Below are 19,813 nucleotides of genomic sequence, written 5' to 3'. Positions count from 1 at the left end.
GGCAATGTCAAGCACAAATCCAAGCTGGGCAGTGAGTGGCTGGAGAGCAGCCCTGAGGAGAGGCACCTGGGGGAGCTGCTGGAGGATAAGAAGCTCAACATGAGCCAGCAATGTGCACTTGCAGCCCGGAGGGCCAGTCAGAGCCTGGGCTGCATCAGGAGAAGGGTGGCCAGCAGGGTGAGCGAGGTGATTCTCCCTCTCTACAGTGCTCCGCTGAGACTCCACTTGGAGTACCGCATCCAGTTCTGGAGCCCTTATGACAAAAGGGATGCGGAGATGCTGGAGCATGTCCAGAGAAGGGCTACGAGGATGCTCAGAGGGCTGGAGCAGCTCTGCTATGAGGACAGACTGAAAGAGTTGGGGCTGTTCGGTCTGCAGATGAAGAGGTTCCCAGGTGACCTTCTTGTGGCCTTCCAGTAACTGAAGGGGGCCTACAAAAAAGCTGGGGAGGGACTTTTTAGGATAGCAGGGAGAGAGAAGAGTAGAGGTAATGGAGCAAAGGTGGAGATGAGTAGGTTCAGACCGGAGGTGAGGAGGCAGTTCTTTTGCATGAGAGTGGTGAGACCTGGCATGGGTTTCCCAGAGAGGTGGTTGAGGCCCAATCCCTGTAGGTGTTTAAGGCCAGGCTGGATGAGGCTGCTCTAGGGTAGGGTGTCCCTGCCCATTGCAGGGGTGTTGGAACCAGATGATCCTTGTGGTCCCTTCCAATCCTGACTGATTCTATGATTTTATGACCTTCAGCAGATGAAAGCAACTTTTGCCTGGTATGGTCCTAGCTGCAGAATCTTAAAATGTGAAATTGCAGAGAGGGCAAATAATTTCTATAAAAGTGAAAACCTTTAGTCCAACCACAGTGTTTTTCACCTGAACAGTGGTAAAACCTGCCACAAAAAAAAAGGCAAACCACAAGTTCCCCCAAATCAATGAAAGCACAGCCAGCAGCCCAAAGGATGCAGTCCTTATCCTCTCTGTGATACTCATCAAACTGCATGTCAAGTCCTATACCCAGTTTTGAACTCCCCACTACATGTAATACATTGACATACAGGCATGAGCCGTACAGGGCTCCCCCCACCCCTAAACCGGTGAGTGAGTTAGAATAATAGAGCTATTAATATTGGAAAAGATCTCTAAAATCATCAAGTCCAACTATCAACCCAACACTACCATGACCATTGAACCATGTCCCAGGGACCATGTCTACATGATTTTTAAATACCTCCAAGGATAGTGAATAGAATAAAATGCTTGGCACAGAGAATTGTTGTATTTTCAAGTTTTTAGTTTGTTTGTCTGGTTTGTTTTGGGTTTTTTGGTCTTTTTGTGCTAGTTTGAAACTAGCTGGGATATTTTAGTGAGAGGAATTAGATGATACACTGTGAAAAGAAAACAATGGTGATATCTACTGCACTCATAGGCTTGCTGAGATGTAGAAAAACAAGAACACAAACCATAGATAATGGAGCTGCTCTCTGGCTTTTGCTGTATCTCTCTCCCTAACCTGCTGTCCATGTAACTAATCCATCTGCTTCCTAACCAGCCAGGTCAATTCTTCAAACTCACCTTGAACATAAGGCAAAGTCTGGGATAAGGTAGACGGATGGAAGGGAGGTAGAAGGGCAGTTGGGAGCCCCTCCTGGGGACTCTGGTTTCTGGGAGGGCTGCTGTGCTTCTGTACTACCTTTTAAACTTGTATATTTCTGTCTATAGCTGTATAGATTGTAAATACCTGCTTGTATATTGTGCTAAGCTGTAAATACAAATCTTCATTCTTTAATTTCCAGCCACTGAGTCTAGTCTGGGTGATTTTCTTAAGTGTAGGGGGGCAGGTAACACCCAATCCATCACACCTTTTTTTCATCTTAAGATGAGAATATTGAGGGAAGACCCTATTGACATCTGAAACTACCAAATTTGAGCATATGGGGAAGATAGAGCTTCGTAGATGTGAGGCAAAGGACACACCTTGGATGATGGGAAGCTCCATTTAAATATTACAAAAAACTTTTTTCCTCTGTTGATGAGCAAATACTGGAAGAGGTCAGTGGGACATAGTCACGTATTCATAGAATCAACCGGGTTGGAAGAGACCTCCAAGCTCATCCAGTCCACCTTAGCACCCAGCCCTGTCCAATCAACTAGACCATGGCACTAAGTGCCTCAGCCAGGCTTTGCTTCAACACCTCCAGGTACGGCAACTCCACCACCTCCCTGAGCAGCCCATTCCAATGCCAATCACTCTCTCTGGCAACAACTTCCCGCTAAAATCCAGCCTAGACCTCCCTTGGCACAACTTGAGACTGTGTCTCCTTGTTCTATTGCTGCTTGCCTGGAAGAGGCCACCCCCCACCTGGCTACAATGTCCCTTCAGGTAGTTGTAGACAGCAATGAGGTCACTCCTGAGCCTCCTCTTCTCCAGGCTGCACACCCCCAGCTCCCTCAGCCTCTCCTCACAGGGTTTGTGTTCCAGGCCTTTCACCAGCTTTGTTGCCCTTCTCTGGACACATTCCAGCACCTCAACATCTCTCTTGAATTGAGGAGCCCAGATCTGGACACAGCACTCAAGGGGTGGCCTGACCAGTGTTGAGTACAGGGGAAGAATAACCTCCCTTGTCCTGCTGGACACACTCATCCTGATGCAGACCAGGATGCCATTGGCTCTCTTGGCCACCTGGGCACACTGCTGGCTCATCTTCAGCCTACTATCTATCAGTACCCCCAGGTCCCTTTCCTCCTGGCTGTTTTCCAGCCACTCAGTCCCCAGCCTGTAGCACTGCTTGGGGTTGTTGTGGCCAAGGTGCAGAACCCTGCACTTGGCCTTGTTAAATGTCATCCCGTTGGCCCCTGCCGGCATTGTAGACTCAGTTGGGCACTGTCCTGACCTATAAGTCCTAATTAGACATATTTTGAGCAGGATGATGAGCTAGGTAGCTTAGAATCACAGAATCATACAGGTTGGAAGAGACCTTCAAGATCATCCAATCCAACCTATCACCCAGGCCTCTCAGAGGTGCCTTCAACCTTAATTATGCTATGATTCTAACATCCAGCTGAGTTCAGATGATTGTTCCATTCAGCTGGTATTTTCAGACTGAGAAGTGAGCATAAAGTACTCTTCTGAAAGACAATACACACCGGACAGTACATGTGTGACCACAGGAGTAAGGAGGTGATCATGCCCCTGTACTAGGCACTCGTGAGACCACACCTCGAGTACTGTATCCAGTTTTGGTCACCACAGTATAGGAGGGACATTGAGGTGCTGGAGTGGGTACAGAGAAGTGCGACAAGGCTGGGGAGAGGTCTGGCAAACATGACCTATGAGGAGCGGCTGAGGGAGCTGGGCTTGTTTAGTTTGCAGAAGAGAAGGCTGAGAGGGGAGCTTATTGCTCTCTACAACTACCTGAAAGGAGGTTGTAGTGAGGCTGGAGCTGGTCTCCTCTCCTGAATTGCTAATGATAGGTCAAGAGGAAATGGCCTCAAGTTGCATCAGAGGAGGTTTAGTTTGGATGTTGGGAAGAAGTTCTTTCCTGAGCGGGTGGTCAGACACTGTAACAAGCTGCCCAGAGAGGTGGTGGAGTTGCCATCCCTGGAGGTGTTTAAAAGGAGAGTGGCTGTGGTGCTTGAGGCTATGATCTAGTGATGAAGGATGCTGGGATGAAGGTTGGACTGGATGATCCTGGTAGTCCTTTCCAACCATAGCAATTCATAATGATTAGATGTTGTGCTGGGGGATTTGGTTTAGACAAGGACTTGTCAGTGTGAAACTAATGATTGGACTCCATGATCTTGACAGGCTTTTCCAATCGAAGAAATTCTGTGATTCTGTGATAAAATCCTTTGCATATAAAAATACCAATAATTTCCAATGTATATTGCAAAGTAATTAGAGAAAGCAGATGGATATCTGAATTGCCTTTTCTAAAACTGTCAGACCAAGGAGAAAAGCAACTCTAGTAATTTTAAAATTTCTGATATGTTTTCTAGCACTGGAAACAGAATTACAGATCCCAATAAACTCGTATGGAATGCTCTGCCAGTTTGTCCAATACAGCAGTAAGCAAAAACAGATTAAAAGCTCCATAATCCTGTCAGTACCTCGTGTCTACTGTTACATCCTTGAGAAGGAAGGTTTGAGTGTCCCCCCCCCCCCACTTAAGAAAATCACCCAGACTAAACTCAGTTGCTCTGGAAAATGAATGAAGCTTTATATTTACAGCTTAGCACAATATACAAGCAGGTATTTACAATATATATACAGAAATAGACAAGATTAAAAAGGTAATGCAGAAACACATCAGAAACCAGAGTCCCCAAGAGGGGCTCCCAGCCAGTGTTCTGTGGGAATGCAATGTGAGAAGGAATAATAACAAGCAAATGAAGTACTTTGACCTCGGTTCCCACAGCTGCAGAATACCTTATCTGGGGGAAAGGATAGATAAGTGGGCATTTCATTAATGAGAAAAACAAGGCATGGTGTATGTCAAAGACTGGGTTGTTCTTACTTAGATTATGCTAATATGTAGGTGTGTGCTCTATGCTCAAGACTATATAACTGTATCTAGAATGAACAATAAACGTCTCCAGTAGAATTCACATTGAATGGTGTGGAGTCCATGTGGCATCATTCTGATCATACTGGTCTGTATGGGCCTTGCCTGCATTCTCCCGCACACTGCTACACCCTTCCATCTTCCTTTCCACCCCTCTACCTTGCCCCAGACTTTGCCTTACATTCAAGGTGAGTTTGGAGGGTCAGCCAGGGGGGTTAGGAAGCAGATTAGTCAGGCAGGTTAGAGATACAAGTGCAGTCCAAAAAGCCCAGAGAGCACCTCCCTTATCTATGTTTGTGCTCTTGTTCTTATCCATCTCAGCAAGCCTATGAGTGCAGTAGACATCACCACTGTTTTCTTTTCACAGTCTATCATCTAATTCTTCTCACCAAAATATTCCAGCTAGGCTCAAACTAACACAGAAGGGTAAAGCAAGAACTGCTGTAACTTCAGCACCCATACTTAACAGAAAAATGAGTCAATCTTTATGACATCCAGGTCTTGTATGGTAAGCTTTGATACTCTTCTTGCAGTGAAATACAAAGGAATCAAATGGTGGGTGATTTCATATAAACATATCTCAATATGCAGAAATCTTTAAGGAAAGAAAAAAATCAGATTCCACAAACCTTGTACAAAATGGACAAAAGGGAATACCGGCTTGTAACCAAAGTCTCATCCCTACATTTGTGTTTTCTGAATCCTCCTTTTAGAATTTAAGTTTCTGGGTCTCTGCATCAGAACACATTTCCCAAACCCTTGGAAAAAAAAGAGATTTATTTGATACTTTGTTGTCATGGAGGGCCCAGAGGCCAAAAGATAGGCTTATTCATGCCTTGTCTTGCCTGGACATGTTTTTCTGCCCACACCAGAGGTAAACACATAAACGAACACAAAGGGACACAATACACCTGGTGCCATAAAGTCTGGCCTGCCCAGGGTCCAGTTTGTGTCATCTGGTTGTGTAATGTGGTTGTATAAGTCCATGTGCCTAGCTTATGGCCCATTGGGTGCTAGACCCATGCTATCTCCATATTTGGGAGGTCCAGGCTTGTAGACTTTGCCTGTTATGGTATGCTTTTGGCTAACTGCCAAGCTGATTGGCCATTTTGGTGTCCAAAGGGCCATTAATCTTGGCCCACATTTGATAAATAGAGGTACACAGGTAAACAACGTGCCTTTCGCCTACTTTTGCCTTTTGCCGATGCCTGCTTGCCTGCCTGCCTTCTCACCTGAAGAATCTCTCATGGGCTCCCAGCCAGCCATGCACACTTGCATGCCACTGTGGTGAGTTACTAGGACTAGATCTTGCATTGTTATTATCTACAGAGCTCAGTCTGCCATGCAGTTGTGTACCCTATTGCACGCCCTGTATAGGGTTAACCCTCCAGGGGGAGTACCCTGAACCTGACCCTAGGTGGTCTTGACCACTCCCCAGGGGTGGGTCTGAAAGCCACCAGGTGATGGTTAGCCCATTCTCCCTTCCTGTCCCATAAAAGCAGGGGGACTTCCTGTTTCACTCTCTGCACCACTCTGCTCCCTGCATACCAGCATTACCATCAGTTCCTGGTTTCTCTTTGTTTCACCACATGGCCATCACCCACGAGGCAGACAAAGCCATCACCATCACAATTGGGTTGTATTTATACATTTTGTATTTTCTTTCCCTTCCCTGTACCTTTGTAACTTCCCTACCTCAGATACCTTTTTAAGTTATTGTTAAACTTTTCTTTTTTAACTTCCAAATCGAGTGAGATATTATTTATTTAGGTGTGCTCGCTTCTCTCTCTCTCTCCATCTAATCCCTTCCTTTTGGGAAAAAAGGGGAAGAGGGAAGGGCACTTTATAAAATCATTATTGGTTCTATCAAACTTATCTGAGTCTCTGGAAATTTAAATTAGAACCAGGACAACATCTGCTGCCTTGTTATTGCCTGGTAAACTCCACTGCCACAGAGTTACCAGGAGCAGACCCTGGATTGTCTGCACACAATCGGCCTGTGTGGTCAGCGTGAGACCGTCCTGAGACTGCATGGCATCATACTCCTGCACCAGAGGTCCTGCCTAAGAATCCCTGGACAAAGCATCCAGAAGAAGCCAGGAGACAAGGTCGGAGACTGTCCTTTCCCCTGAAGCTGGGAGAATTCCAGCCTCAAAGTCTGTGGGCAGAGTCCCCTGAAGATTGAACATCTATATAGGCTGTGACGTAGTCCTGGAGGGTGATTGAGAATTAGTAAGAATTTGTGAGTAAATGCTTTAATGCCTCTGTAATTCTCTATTGCCTTCTGCCATAGAGCAGAAAGAGCTTGAGTCCATCTACTGGGCAAGCAGCATATTGATCCAAAGCAGCATTTGACTGCAGGGAAATTTCTCTCTCTGTTTATAGTTTGAATGTTTGCTAGTTATTAACAAGTTACTGTTTGATATTATTCCTAGAATGTCTTCCATAACCATGTAAGAACAGATATTATTATTAAAATTCAGTGGTTGGGGGTGGTGAGAGTTCAGAATATTGAAATTAATAAATTATATATTTTTATAGAATATCACCTCACACCAATTAATTTCTCCCCTCTGCCACAACTGGCCTAGGTGGCAAAATCCCCTCTGCAACATTTGTCTAGCTCTTCCCTGCTGTATAAGATGAGTAACACAGTTCCCAAGCCTTTGGGGAAAAAAAAAAAGAGATTTATCTGGTACTTTGTCTAGCTCTTCCTTACTGTGTAAGATGGGTGACAGTATCTGTCATCTGGTAAAGAATATCCACTGCTTACAAATACCCACAGAAAGCATAGGGTATTATATTAATCTGTTGCAGATCACAGCTCAGCAAGAGGAAATAAAAGATGTCTGCCACTATCTGTATTTTCCTCTGCTATTTGGCTAATAAACTCTAGGTGATAGCATAAATTCATACAGTGAAGCCATCTGTTCATAGGAACTAAACAAAAATCATCAGTTACTGAGTATCTCCATCTTTAGCTAGGACTTCTGTATAGATCCTTGTGTTCACCTCGCAACCTGGAAAGCTTCTAATGAAGTGAACAGAAATACTTCCTAGGAGAAAAATGCAAGCTGATGCTTAAAGTGGCTGGCAAAGCAAGGATAGAAATGTCACATAGTAAAAGCAGTTGTATTAACAAACAAACAAATCCTTGGTTGTGGAGTCTTTTTTTCTAGAGACTTTCAAAACCTGCCTGGTGTGATGGTTTGGGGGTTACCCCGCCCCCCCACACTTTTGAATTTGCCTCAGCTAACTCAGACGGACCCTGGGAATATAGATGAAGCAATTTATTTACAGCTAGCAGAATTTACAAGCAGCTATTTACAATATATACAGTTATATACAATTATATACAGAAATATACAAAGGATAAACAATACAAAAGCACAACTCCCCTCCCAGAAACCTGAGTCCCCAGGAGGGGCTCTTAAACTACCCCAACACCTCCCCCGGCCCTCTCAACCTTACCCCAGTTCTCAGGAAGAAAAGAGGTGCAGCCAAGAGGTTAGGGAGCAAGGTTAGTAGGAGCAGAGTTAATGAGATGTGACCAGGTCTAAGGCAAAAGCAAGAGTGAGAGACAAAATGGAGAGAAAGTCTTTCTTCTTCCCAGAGTTCTCAGCGTGACTGTGAGAGAAGTTGACATCAATTGTTTTCATTTCACTGCCCGTTATCTAGTTCTTCTACCAAAACATTCTAGCTTGCTTCAAACTAGCACACCTGGACATACTACTGAGCAACCTGCTCTAGGCAATCTTGCTTTAGTGGGGGGCTGCACTATATGATTCCCGGAGGTCCTTTCCAACACCTACCATTCTGCCATTCTGTTCTGTACATGTCTGGATACATCCCAGGTTCTCCACTTTATTAAATTAGGATTATCCCCGTCCTTCATTCCACTGCAACTCTGCATGGAAATGTAGGTATCCTTTTGGAAAACATTGGGACACAGGACTCAAGGTGTGGTCTGACCAGTGTTGAGTACAGGGGAAGAATAACTTCTCTCATCCTACTAGCCATACTGCTCCTGATGCAGGCCAGGATGCCATTGGTTCTCCCGCCCACTTGGGCACACTGCTGGCTCATCTTCAGCTACTATCTACCACTACCCCCAGGTCCCTTTCTGCCTGGCTGCTCTCCAGCCACTCTGTCCCCAGCCTGTAGTGCTGCTTGGGGTTGCTGTGGCCAAAGTGCAGAATCCTGCACTTGCCCTTGTTAAATCTCATCCCATTGGCCTCTGCCCACCCATCCAACCTGTCAAGGTCCCTCTGCAGGGCTTTCCTACCCTCCAACAGATCCACACCTGCTCCTAGCTTGGTGTCACCTGCAAACTTACTGATGCTGGACTCAATGCCCTGGTCCAGATTATCAATAAAGCTATTGAACAGGACTGGGCACAGCACTGATCCTTGGTGCACACCACTAGTGTTAATCCATCCAAGCCACAAGACTAACCCCCACCAGGCTACAGTCTCCCTTCAGGTAGTTGTAGACAGTCTTGTAAAGTCCCAGGCCTGCAGTGACTAAGGAAAGCAGGAAGGAGATAAAGGAGAAGCAGAGATATCCTGACATCAGCAATTAAGAAGGGTCTGCTGATCAGAGATGAAAAGACTCTGTGAGGAAGACTGTGTGGGGTGTTCATCGCAGATAGCCATTCCAGACCACCAGGGTGGGTTGGAATTGGGATGGATAATGGAAAAATAGCTATGCTAATGAACCAGAGCCTGGGCTGCATCAGGAGAAGTGTGGCCAGCAGGGCGAGAGATGTGATTCTCCCCCTCTGCTGTGCTCCGCTGAGACCCCACCTGGAGTACTGCATCCAGTTCTGGAGCTGCTGTTACAAAAAGGATGTGGAGATGCTGGAGTGTGTGCAGAGAAGTGCTACAAGGATGTTCATAAGGCTGGAGCAGCTCTGCTATAAGGATAGACTGAAAGAGTTGGGGCTGTTCAGTCTGCAGAAGAGGAGACTTCCAGGTGACCTTCTTGTGGCCTTCCACTATCTGAAGGAGGCCTCCAAAAAAGCTGGGGAGGGACTTTTTAGGCTCTCAGGGAGTGACAGGACTAGGGGGAATGGAGCAAAGCTGGAGGTGGGGAGATCTAGGGTGGATGTGAGGAGGAAGTTCTTCATCATGAGAGTGGTGAAAGGCTGGACTAGGTTGGCCAGAGAGGTGATTGAGGCCCCATCCCTGGAGGTGTTTAAGGCCAGGCTGGATGAGGCTGTGGGCAGCCTGCTCTAGGGTAGAGTGTCCCTGGGCATTGCAGGGTTATTGGAACTAGCTGATCCTTGTGGTCCCTTCCAACCCTGACTGATTCTATGATTCTACTATGATCTGAAGTAGATAAATCTATTGAGTTTCAATGTGATCCCCACCTATGGGATATTCTCACATTTCTGTGTGGAGATATGTCATCCACAGGTGAGAAGTTCCTCAGCAAAGTGAGATAATAATCACACAACACAATAAAAAGGTGCTGAGGTTAACTATCATCATATGAGGGTTAAAATGGAGTCCCAAAATACCTTTAAGTCATGAAAATCCTGACAAGGTTTATCTAGAACATCCTGAGTCATCAGATCACACATTATTCCCTCAAATGCTAACAAACTACTCCCCAAGCTATTCTCAGTACTGGCATTATTTGAAGTAAATTTAACTTCTACTTAACCTCCACTTTGGCCATAGCCAAAGGATGAACAGCCCTTGGTCATTTCCAAGTGGTGATCTGAATGTCTTTACAAAAAGTGTGGGCCAGAGAGTACTGTCATTCCATGAATATTCGGCTAATGGGTACAAACTCAGGCAACAGCCAAACACTAGATAAAGAATCTCCAAGAGCTCTGCCAGTGTAGCCAGGACATTGTGTTGCAGAAGTAAATGAAATGCAGACATTTTCATCACCTTCTCCACAAAACTCTCATTTAAATCTAGCTCCTTAAATTAAAAGCGTCCTTTTCCAGGTTATTGTAGACTAAGTAATCTATAATCCAGTATAGTTTTCACGTCAAGAATAATTAACAGGAATCTTCTGCCCTTCTAAGACAGTCACAAAAGAGACCTGAAACAAAGGGGTTTGTTTTTGTATTAAAGCTTCCTCATGAGCTTACATATTGCATGCTGCTTCCACAGGCTTTATCCATAGCAATTCTCTTGGTTCTAATTTAAATTTCCCAGAGACTCAAACATAGTTGATAGAACCAATAACAATTTATAGGATGCCCTTCCCTCTCCCCCCTTCTTTCCCAAATGAAAAGGACCCAGATGGAGAGAGAGGAAAGGTAAAGCAGACCCAAATAAATAATCTCATTGCAATCTGGAAGTTAAAAGAAGAGAAGTTTAACAATAGATAAAAGGTGTACAAGTAGGGAAGTTACAAATGTATAGGGAAGTAAAAACAAGATACAAAAATATGGGAATATACAACCAGATTTGATGGTAATGGGTTTTGTCCACCTCATGAGGTGATGGCCACATGGTGAAACAAAGAGAACCAGGAACAGGATGGTGATTTCTGGTGAGCAGGAAGTCAGAGGAGAGAGAGAAACAAAGAGGAAGTCCTCCTGCTTTTATGGATCTTAGGAAGGGGGAGTGGGCTAATCACCATCACCTGGTAGTGTTCAGACTCACCCATGAGGAGGGGTCAAGACCACCTGGGGTCAGGTTCAAGATGACTCCTCCAGAAGGGTTAACCCTGTACAGCAATCTCCCAGGCTTCTTGCTAATATGAGTACAAAGTGCCCTGTAGCTGCGGCACTAACAACAAACAATCCTTAAGTGAGCATTTAACAACATCTCCTGGTGTTTATGAAATTAATGGATTTCCACCTGTTTTCACAAGATGTTGAAATCATCCTTTGTAGACTTATTTTTAGTTTATACTTGTTCTGCATTATTAAAATGTAATGAGATCAGGTTAAATACATCTATACATCTAGTGGTAGAAATACATCTGTTCTGTAAACAGACTCACAGACAGAATAATTCATTCCATTAATCTTTAAACTTCCCTACATATGTCACACATTTAAAATGGGTCAACTAGGTTGGAAGAGACCTCCAAGATCATCCAGTCCAACCTAGCACACAGACCTGTCCAGTCAACAGACCATGGCACTAAGTGCCTCAGCCAGGCTTTGCTTGAACACCTCCAGGGACAGCAACTCCACCATCTCCCTGGGCAGCCCATTCCAATGCCAATCACTCTCTCTGGCAAGAACTTCCTCCTAACATCCAGCCTAGACTTCCCCCAGCACAACTTGAGATGGTGTCCCCTTGTTCTGTTGCTGGTTACCTGGCAGAAGAGACCAACTCCCACCTGGCTATAACATCCCTTCATGTAGTTGTAGGATGAATTTCGTTAACTTTCCTTTTGTACATACTTGTCCTCCTCACCATTTCTTGGGGTTTGGTGGAAGGTTTTCTGTGAGTATTTTTGTTGCCATTATTTTGTGTTTTTTTTTTTTTTTAACATCAATCTGTTTTCAAGTTGTCAACATACTCTAGCAATTCTTACAGTAATGTGCAGCTCCCAGTATCATTAGAAGAAAGCTGCTGGTAAGGCTGTTCTTTTAAACAAGTTTTATATTATATAATGAAGTTCTCACCACTTCTAGCCTTAGAACCATAGAATCAACCAGATGGGAAGAGATCTCACATTGACTTCTTCATTGTTTTCTAAAAAATCAATAAATTTATCCTTTTACACATCAAATTTATCTTATACTTGTGTCACAGTTCAACATCTACATCAATGCATTCTTCAAGATTACATAATAATACTAACAAAAAGAAGTCTAATCTCTAGCATATGGTTTAGCCTTAGGTCCTACTCAACGGCTATTTTGATACTTTCAGTATTCACCTTCCCTTTTAACACTTTCCCATTCAATTAGTGATAAATATTAATTGTACAGGTGTATATAGCTGCCTTTTACCATTTTGGAATATTTCCATTCCAAAATTTTAATGGTGTATTCCTACATTCCCATTTTCATAGAATAATCATAGAATCATCATCATAGAATCAACCAAGTTGGAAAAGACCTCCAAGATCATCCAGTCCAACCTAGCACCCAGCCCTATCCAATCAACTATTTTCTCAAACGTCACTGTTAATGATGGAGTTATTTCACCTAAGTCAGTCTGTACAATGAAATCTGAACAAACTTAGAATCACAGAATCAAGAATCAACCAGGTTGGAAGAGACCTGCAAGATCATCCAGTCCAACCTAGCACCCAGCCCTAGCCAGTCAACTAGGCCATAGCACTAAGTGCCCTATCCAGGCTTTTCTTGAACACCTCCAGGGATGGTGACTCCACCACTTATCTACTTAACCTTGCCAGAAGCTATCAGCAGTTTTCCAAGTTCCTCAGTCATTTATAATGTTGAAGACATATTCCCCTGGCTCTTGCTTTGGGGATCAGTGCTACATTGGTTAATACATGCGCACAGTTCCAAGTGACAGAAATTAACTTCAACTGCATTATGCAAGGACGTGATTCAACTCCATAATTTCTGCCTCTAAGATGACACTCAAAGTAATGAGACATAGTTACACAGGCTTTTTTTTCCCCCAGTCACCTTACAAAGCAACTTTCCATGAAAGCAAAATCAGAAAGGACTTCTCGAGACTGAGATTGTTTACAGATAATGATAAAAATCGTTGTGTGAACCACAGGTTCAAGCCCAAATTCCTGAAGAAATCACCATTATATGGATATTTAAGAGGCCATGATGTGCCTCAAACATTTTTAGGTTATGCAGTGTTTTGAATTTTAATTTTAGAGGGGAAATTTCTGCTCTCACTATGACTTTGCACTGAAATATTAGAAGAAAATGTTACAGGAAACTCTGTACCTAACAGTTGGCTGAGGAGAGTTACAAGGAGAGGACTGAGACACAAATGACTGATTTCTGATCTGACTACTCAGAATTTCAAAGATACCACAAAATATAGCTAGTGAACCATCTCATTGCTGCTCCAGCACGAAATCTGTACACTAAGAAAAGAAATCAGCGCATGCACTGGGTGTTAAAGGCAGAGGTAAACATTACTGACAATCGATTATAATGGCCCAGATGTGTAAAAGGTTCTGAGTCTTTCCAGAATGAAATAATTACACACATAGTGTGTAATGACTGGCAAAAAAATATGTCTACATGAAATAAATGAATATTAAACAAGCAAAATGCTGAGAGCTGCCAACAGAACTGTATGGGTTAATAGGTGGTTTTTAAAAAGCCTTTTCAGACAAAGCCTCCAAGGTTACTGTGTTATCTCATGAATCAGTTGGTTAAATGCTTTGTCAATGAATGTAAAGAAGTTTAAAGCTGCTGGCTTCCGCCTACCGTACCAAGATCAGTCTTAAGATCTGTTGGCAGACTTAACTTTCTTGATCCTTTAACTGAAACAACAGAAAAAGGAGAAAGGCGGTTGTTAATAAGAAAGGAAACGAAGTGAGGGAAAACGACATGCCACCTTCTGGTGAATACCATGTTGCAACTTTGTAGCTTCTTGCCTTTTTTTTTTTAAATCAGCATATAAAGGCAGAATTGTGATTTTAGTATTTTTCATGTACACCATACAGCACAAAGAAGCACTAGGAAAAAAAAAAAAACCACCCAAATGCATTACTCCAGCTGTGAAGAAGTGAATGATGCTTCAGACAGCTTTGACCATGTGCTGCAACATCTTACCTTGCGATGACAGGAATGATAAAAAGCAACAAACAAAACCACCACCACAACGAACAAACCAAGAACACAAATGAGATTAAAGCAAATATTGCAAATGCTGGATATGCAGCATCTCACAAATATTTAAACACCTGGACATCAATTTCACAAGAGAGTGCAATGAAATTATAATGATATCATACCTCCAAGATACCATTAGGAAAAGGGCATATTGTACAGGTAATGGAGACAGAAGACACTGCTGGCACAGTATTATGGAAAGGAAGACAGATTGCAGAGAAATGGAATACAGCAGCTTCAGGATATAATGTGGTATTAGGGAGATATGGAAATATTGCACTTAATTTACTGAAGATTTAATTATTGGTTGTGTTCCAATTATGCAACAAAACCCGTGGTTTTGCTTCTGTCCAACAATGTTTTCATTTCCTTACACATGAGCACATTCTTCAGCAATGAACACCAGAGAACTTGAAATGAAGCATGTCTTGTACAATCAAAATGGCATTAAATTTATTAGGAGAATGACTTAAGATTTGTTAAAATTAATTAATCAGAAGACTTAATTTCCAATAGAATCAAAGAATCATAGAATCAAGCAGGTTGGAAGAGACCTCCAAGATCATCCAGTCCAACCTAGCACCCAGCCCTATCCAGTCACACAGAATCACACAGAATTTCCTAGATTGGAAAAGGCCTTCAAGGTCATCGAGTCCAATCATTAGTTTCACACTGACAAATCCTTGACTAAACCACAGAAAAAGTCCTTCAGTTTGCTTTAATTCAGTATTTTTTCCACAGTGTTTTCTGTCTTTTACCACTTCCCCATACTGTCTGCTTCTAGAAGTGAGCAAGGAGGAATTTGTCAGCTAATGTTTATACTTACAAAGAAGTCCCACGTGGTTAGTACCAAAGTGACAGGAACACTATGATATGTGCATATAAGTAACAAGCCCTTTGTAATTTCTGCCTTTTAGGTCAGAAGGATGCTCAGAACAGCTACTTACCATTTCAAGTTACAGATCCCCTAAAAAGAAAGTGTTGCATTATTTTGCAGTGTCATAAACTACAAACTCTTCAATGTGGCAGAAGAAAATAATCCCTGGCACCTCTGGTAGATGTTTTTCTTTCTTCCTTCAGGAAAAAGCAGCAAAGCCTTTCAGGCTCTGTGTAACATTTCTGTATGAATAGAAACCAGCACAGCCCTCCCAGTAACCTGTTTTCAGCTGTCACTTTAAGAGCATGCTTTGGAACAAGGTGGAAATCAACCCAACATCAAAATAACACAGAATCATAGAATCAAGCAGGTTAGAAGAGATCTTCAAATCATTGAGTCCAACCTATCACCCAGCCCTATCCAGTCAACTAGACCATGGCACTAAGTGCCTCAGCCAGGCATTTCTTGAACACCTCCAGGAATGGCAATTCCATCACCTCCCTGGACAGCCCATTCCAATGCAAATCACTCGCTATGGCAAGAACTTCCTCCTAATATCCAGCCTAGACCTCCTGCAGCACAACTTGAGAAAGAGATCAATCTCCACATGGCTAAAACATCCCTTCAGGTAGTTGTAGACAGCAATGAGGTCACCCCTGAGCCTCCTCTTCTCCAGGCTAAACAACCCCAGCTCCCTCAGCCTCTCCTCATAGGGCTGTATTCCAGGCCTCTCACCAGCTTCGTCACCCTTCTCTGGACACGTTCCAACATCTCAACATCTCTCTTGAATTGAGGAGCCCAAAACTGGACACAGGACTCAAGATGTGGCCTGACCAGTGTTTAGTACAGAGGAAGAAGAACCTCCCTTGTCCTACTGGCCACACTCTTCCTGATCCAGGCCAGGATGCCATTGGCTCTCCTGGCCACCTGGGCACACTGCTGACTCATGCTCAGCTACTGTCTATCAGCATCCCCAGGTCCCTCTCTGCCTGGCTGCTCTCCAGCCACTCTGTCCCCAGCCTGTAGTGCTGCTTGAGGTTGTTGTGGCCAAAGGGCAGAACCCTGCACTTGGCCTTGTTAAATCTCATCCCATTGGCATCTGCCCACCCATCCAACCTGTCAAGGTCCCTCTGCAGGGCTTTCCTACCCTCCAACAGATCCACACCTGCTCCTAGCTTGGTGTCATCTGCAGTGCTACTACATGAAAATTCTCTAATTTGGACATCAAGTGTTAGGCTCCTACAGCCATTGTAGTCTCTCTCAAACAGTTTGAGTTTTGGAACAGCGTTTCAAAAGCATTTCATGTATCAGAGCAGCTGTCACACACTCACTGAGACTCTGAATGTTAGGAGGAAGTTCTTGCCAGAGAGAGTGATTGGCATTGGAATGGGCTACCCAGGGAGGTGGTGGAGTTGCTGTCCCTGGAGGTGTTGAAGAAAAGCCTGCCTGAGGCACTTTGTGCCATGGTCTAGTTGATTGGGCAGGGCTGGGTGATAGGATGGACCGGATGATCTTGGTGGTCTCTTCCAACCTGGTTGATTCCATGATTCTATTCTACGATTCTATCAAATCTGGAATTTTTTGGTGTAGGATACTGTGGTATCTAGACACCACATGGACCCCTACTCAGCACATTTTTTAGGGAAGGAGCTGACTGCTCTCCCATGAGTTTTTTGTGATTGAAGCTGTTCATCTTACTTTTTGGGGGGGGGGGTAAAACAAACTTATTACTATTAAACTGATTAGTCTTATTAGGAGTGGCTGGAGAAACTGTGGTTGCTTAGGCTGGAGGAAAAGAGGCTGAGAGGAGGCTGCAGCCTCATGGGAGATCAGTCTCTTCTCTTTAGTAAAAAGTGATAGGACAATAGGAAATGGCCTTAAGTTGTACCAGGGGAGAATTAGGTTGGCTATTAGAAGAAACTTCTTCACTGAAAGCATTCTCAAACACTGTAACAGGATCCCCAGGGAGGTAGTTGAATTCCCATCTCTGAAGGTGGTTCAAAGAGACAGAGATGTGGTGCTGAGGGACATGGATTTGGATTAGCTGCAGACTTGATAGAGTTAGATAAAGGTTGGACTTGATGATCTTAAAGGTCTTTTCCAACCAAAATGAGTCTATGATTTTTTTGATTGTGAATATTATGTAAACTACTCTTAGTACCTATGTCATGTGTATGTTACTATCTCTCCCATTTATTATACAGGAGGATCACACATGCAAACCTCTCTTGCTGAGAAAGAGCTTTCACAAACCAATTTAATTTCAAAATGAAGTGTAGTATGAAGGGTCAAGAGACTACCAGAGTTGTTACTACTATTTGCATTCATGCTCCAAGAAGCCAAAAAAATTGTCATGCCAAAGTGCAAATCATGGCCTGCAAATCAAGACCTTTTGGCCGCTGCTCAAAAGAGCTTTATGTGTAAACAGTTTGATTATGCAACGGTGGGATGATAAAGAGACACACAGAGAGTCAGCAGATACAGCCTCCTGGCCTGACAACCTCCTGTCATGTAGCCATATGGTTCCTATCAGTCTTCCAATGAAAATACTAAGGCACAATCAACCTATGTGCACTCACAACCACAGCATTCACTGCTGCGTTTCCTTCAGCTATTACAGCAGCACTGTAGAGAATTTAATACTTTTAAAAATGAAGGTCACTTCATGCTGCTCTTTTTCTGTTAGGAACCTTTCGCTTCCACAACACTTTGGAATATCCATCCAAGCTCCCCATTGTTAAAATGTGGATTTAAGAGCTTAATGTTTAGCTTCTCATTTGGACAACCTACATGATAAAGTCCTAGAGGTTTGGCTGCTGGGGTTGTGAACCAGTGTAAAGGCAGCCCTTTTCCTTTGTTTGCCTCAGGCAAACTGCCCCAGGCAGTCACTCTCCTGTGGGAGCTTCTTTCAAGCAGAACCTAACTCTCTCTCTGCCCTGAGATACAAATCCTGCTGCTGCCATTCCTGTGCCTGCCCAAGGTCCTGTTGATCCAAACTTGAACTCACAGACCAACATCTTCCTTCATCCTGGGACCTGCCTGGCAATCACCAGGCTGTGCTTGCCCTTGCCCCCTTGCTTAGCTCCTGTCTCACCAGACCACAGGACCTGCTGGCCTCTATTGGTGAGCTCAGGTTCCTTTGAATTATGAGCCATGCCCTATGGGCTGTATGGAGGCTACCTCTGCTGCTCCCCGTAAGCAAAATACCATGGCTTAAATTCAGGTCCCCACTTCCTCCCCCATCTGCCAGAGCACTGTGCTCTCTGTCGCTGGCTAATCTCAAGATCATACACAATCATAAATTCACTTGATCAGAAACCCTCTCACACATTAAATAACTGCTAAGATGTACAGTGCAGAAACCAACCTTTCCTCATTGAGCAATTTGCCTCCTGACTAGCAAACATGCTTTTCAATTCAATACAAATAAGTAGAAGCATTTATGCTGGCATCATCATCAATAATTAAGTCTCAAACTAAATCACACTCTATGTTTTACACACACACAAAATGTTTTGAACCACTTACTTTCCTGCTTGTTTTCCATGAGACTATAATTTTCAAATGCAGTCAAATATCCTCAACTACTTTGCAAGTTGCCCACGAGTTTAAACAAAAAAAGAAAAGAGTGACTGAAATTTAACAATGTTCTTCTTGAAGCAAAGCTATTTAAACCTATTTCATCTAGGACGGTATGGTATGTCATGGATCTAATCCCAGCAGGTTTAACTAGTGGAATGAATCAGGATAGCAGGACTTTTAAATTCCAGTCCATATGAAAACTTGTCCTCTTGCCATTAGGGACCTGTTCCAAAGCTCATGGGAATCATCTGTGGAAATCTTTACATAGCCTTCTCTAAGCTCTAGGGTCTTAACAGCATTTTGGATGTGAGCCCACAATGTGAAGGCGATTTCCTGAGAAAACATACAAATGCTCTTTCATTTCAGAATATGCATTTGAAAAGTCATTCTCCAATACACAGACTGATGAAATTATTTGGAAGAAGTCTAAGCAATCCATTGCATCATACACAACAAAGCTAAATGATCTCTCAAAGATGCCTTTGTCTGTCCTCACTACACTGCTGCTCGTGCTCTTGTGTACTCTCAGCTGCATACTTCAGTATCAAGCTGCACGTAAGTGGCTAATGCAGTAAGAGAAAGCTATACTCTTTATCTTACATTGTTAAGAGAATCACAAAATAGAATCATAGAATCAGTCAGGCTTGGAAGGGACCACAAGGATCATCTAGTTCCAATCCCCCTGACATGTGAAGGGACACCCTGCCCTAGAGCAGGCTGTCCACAGCCTCATCCAGCCTGGCCTTAAACACCTCCAGGGATTGGGCCTCAACCACATCCCTGGAAAAACCACTCCAGGCTCTCATCACTCTCATGCTGAACAACTTCCTCCTCACCTCCAGTCTCAATCTCCCCACCTCCAGCTTTGCTCCATTCCCCCTAGTCCTATCACTCTCTGACAGCCTCAAAAGTCCCTCCTCAGCTTTTTTGGAGGCCCCCTTTAGATCCTGGAAGGCCACAAGAAGGTCACTTGGGAGCCTCCTCTTCTGCAGACTGAACAGCCCCAACTCTTTCAGTCTGTCCTCATAGGAGAGGTTCTGCAGC

The 19,813-nt window shown here is 43.7% G+C and overlaps 1 protein-coding gene across 7 annotated transcripts in view; it reads right to left on the bottom strand.

The window, feature by feature from the left end:
- Window positions 1-19,813, bottom strand: part of STXBP5L (syntaxin binding protein 5L) — a 307,500-nt gene that overhangs the window by 34,360 nt on the left and 253,327 nt on the right. For 3 of the 7 annotated variants that reach the window (XM_064143383.1, XM_064143385.1, XM_064143386.1), the window contains one exon: window positions 13,908-13,958. The exons of the other annotated variants lie outside the window; for them this stretch is intronic. In XM_064143383.1, coding sequence (XP_063999453.1) covers window positions 13,908-13,958 — 51 coding nt within the window. The remainder of the gene's footprint in view (window positions 1-13,907; window positions 13,959-19,813) is intronic. 7 annotated transcript variants of the gene reach the window in all.

Source organism: Pogoniulus pusillus, chromosome 5, assembly GCF_015220805.1.
Source record: "Pogoniulus pusillus isolate bPogPus1 chromosome 5, bPogPus1.pri, whole genome shotgun sequence".
Classification (NCBI taxonomy): domain Eukaryota; kingdom Metazoa; phylum Chordata; class Aves; order Piciformes; family Lybiidae; genus Pogoniulus; species Pogoniulus pusillus.
The sequence above is the reverse complement of the archived record's forward strand: the minus strand, read 5'-3'. Positions and strand labels throughout refer to the sequence as shown.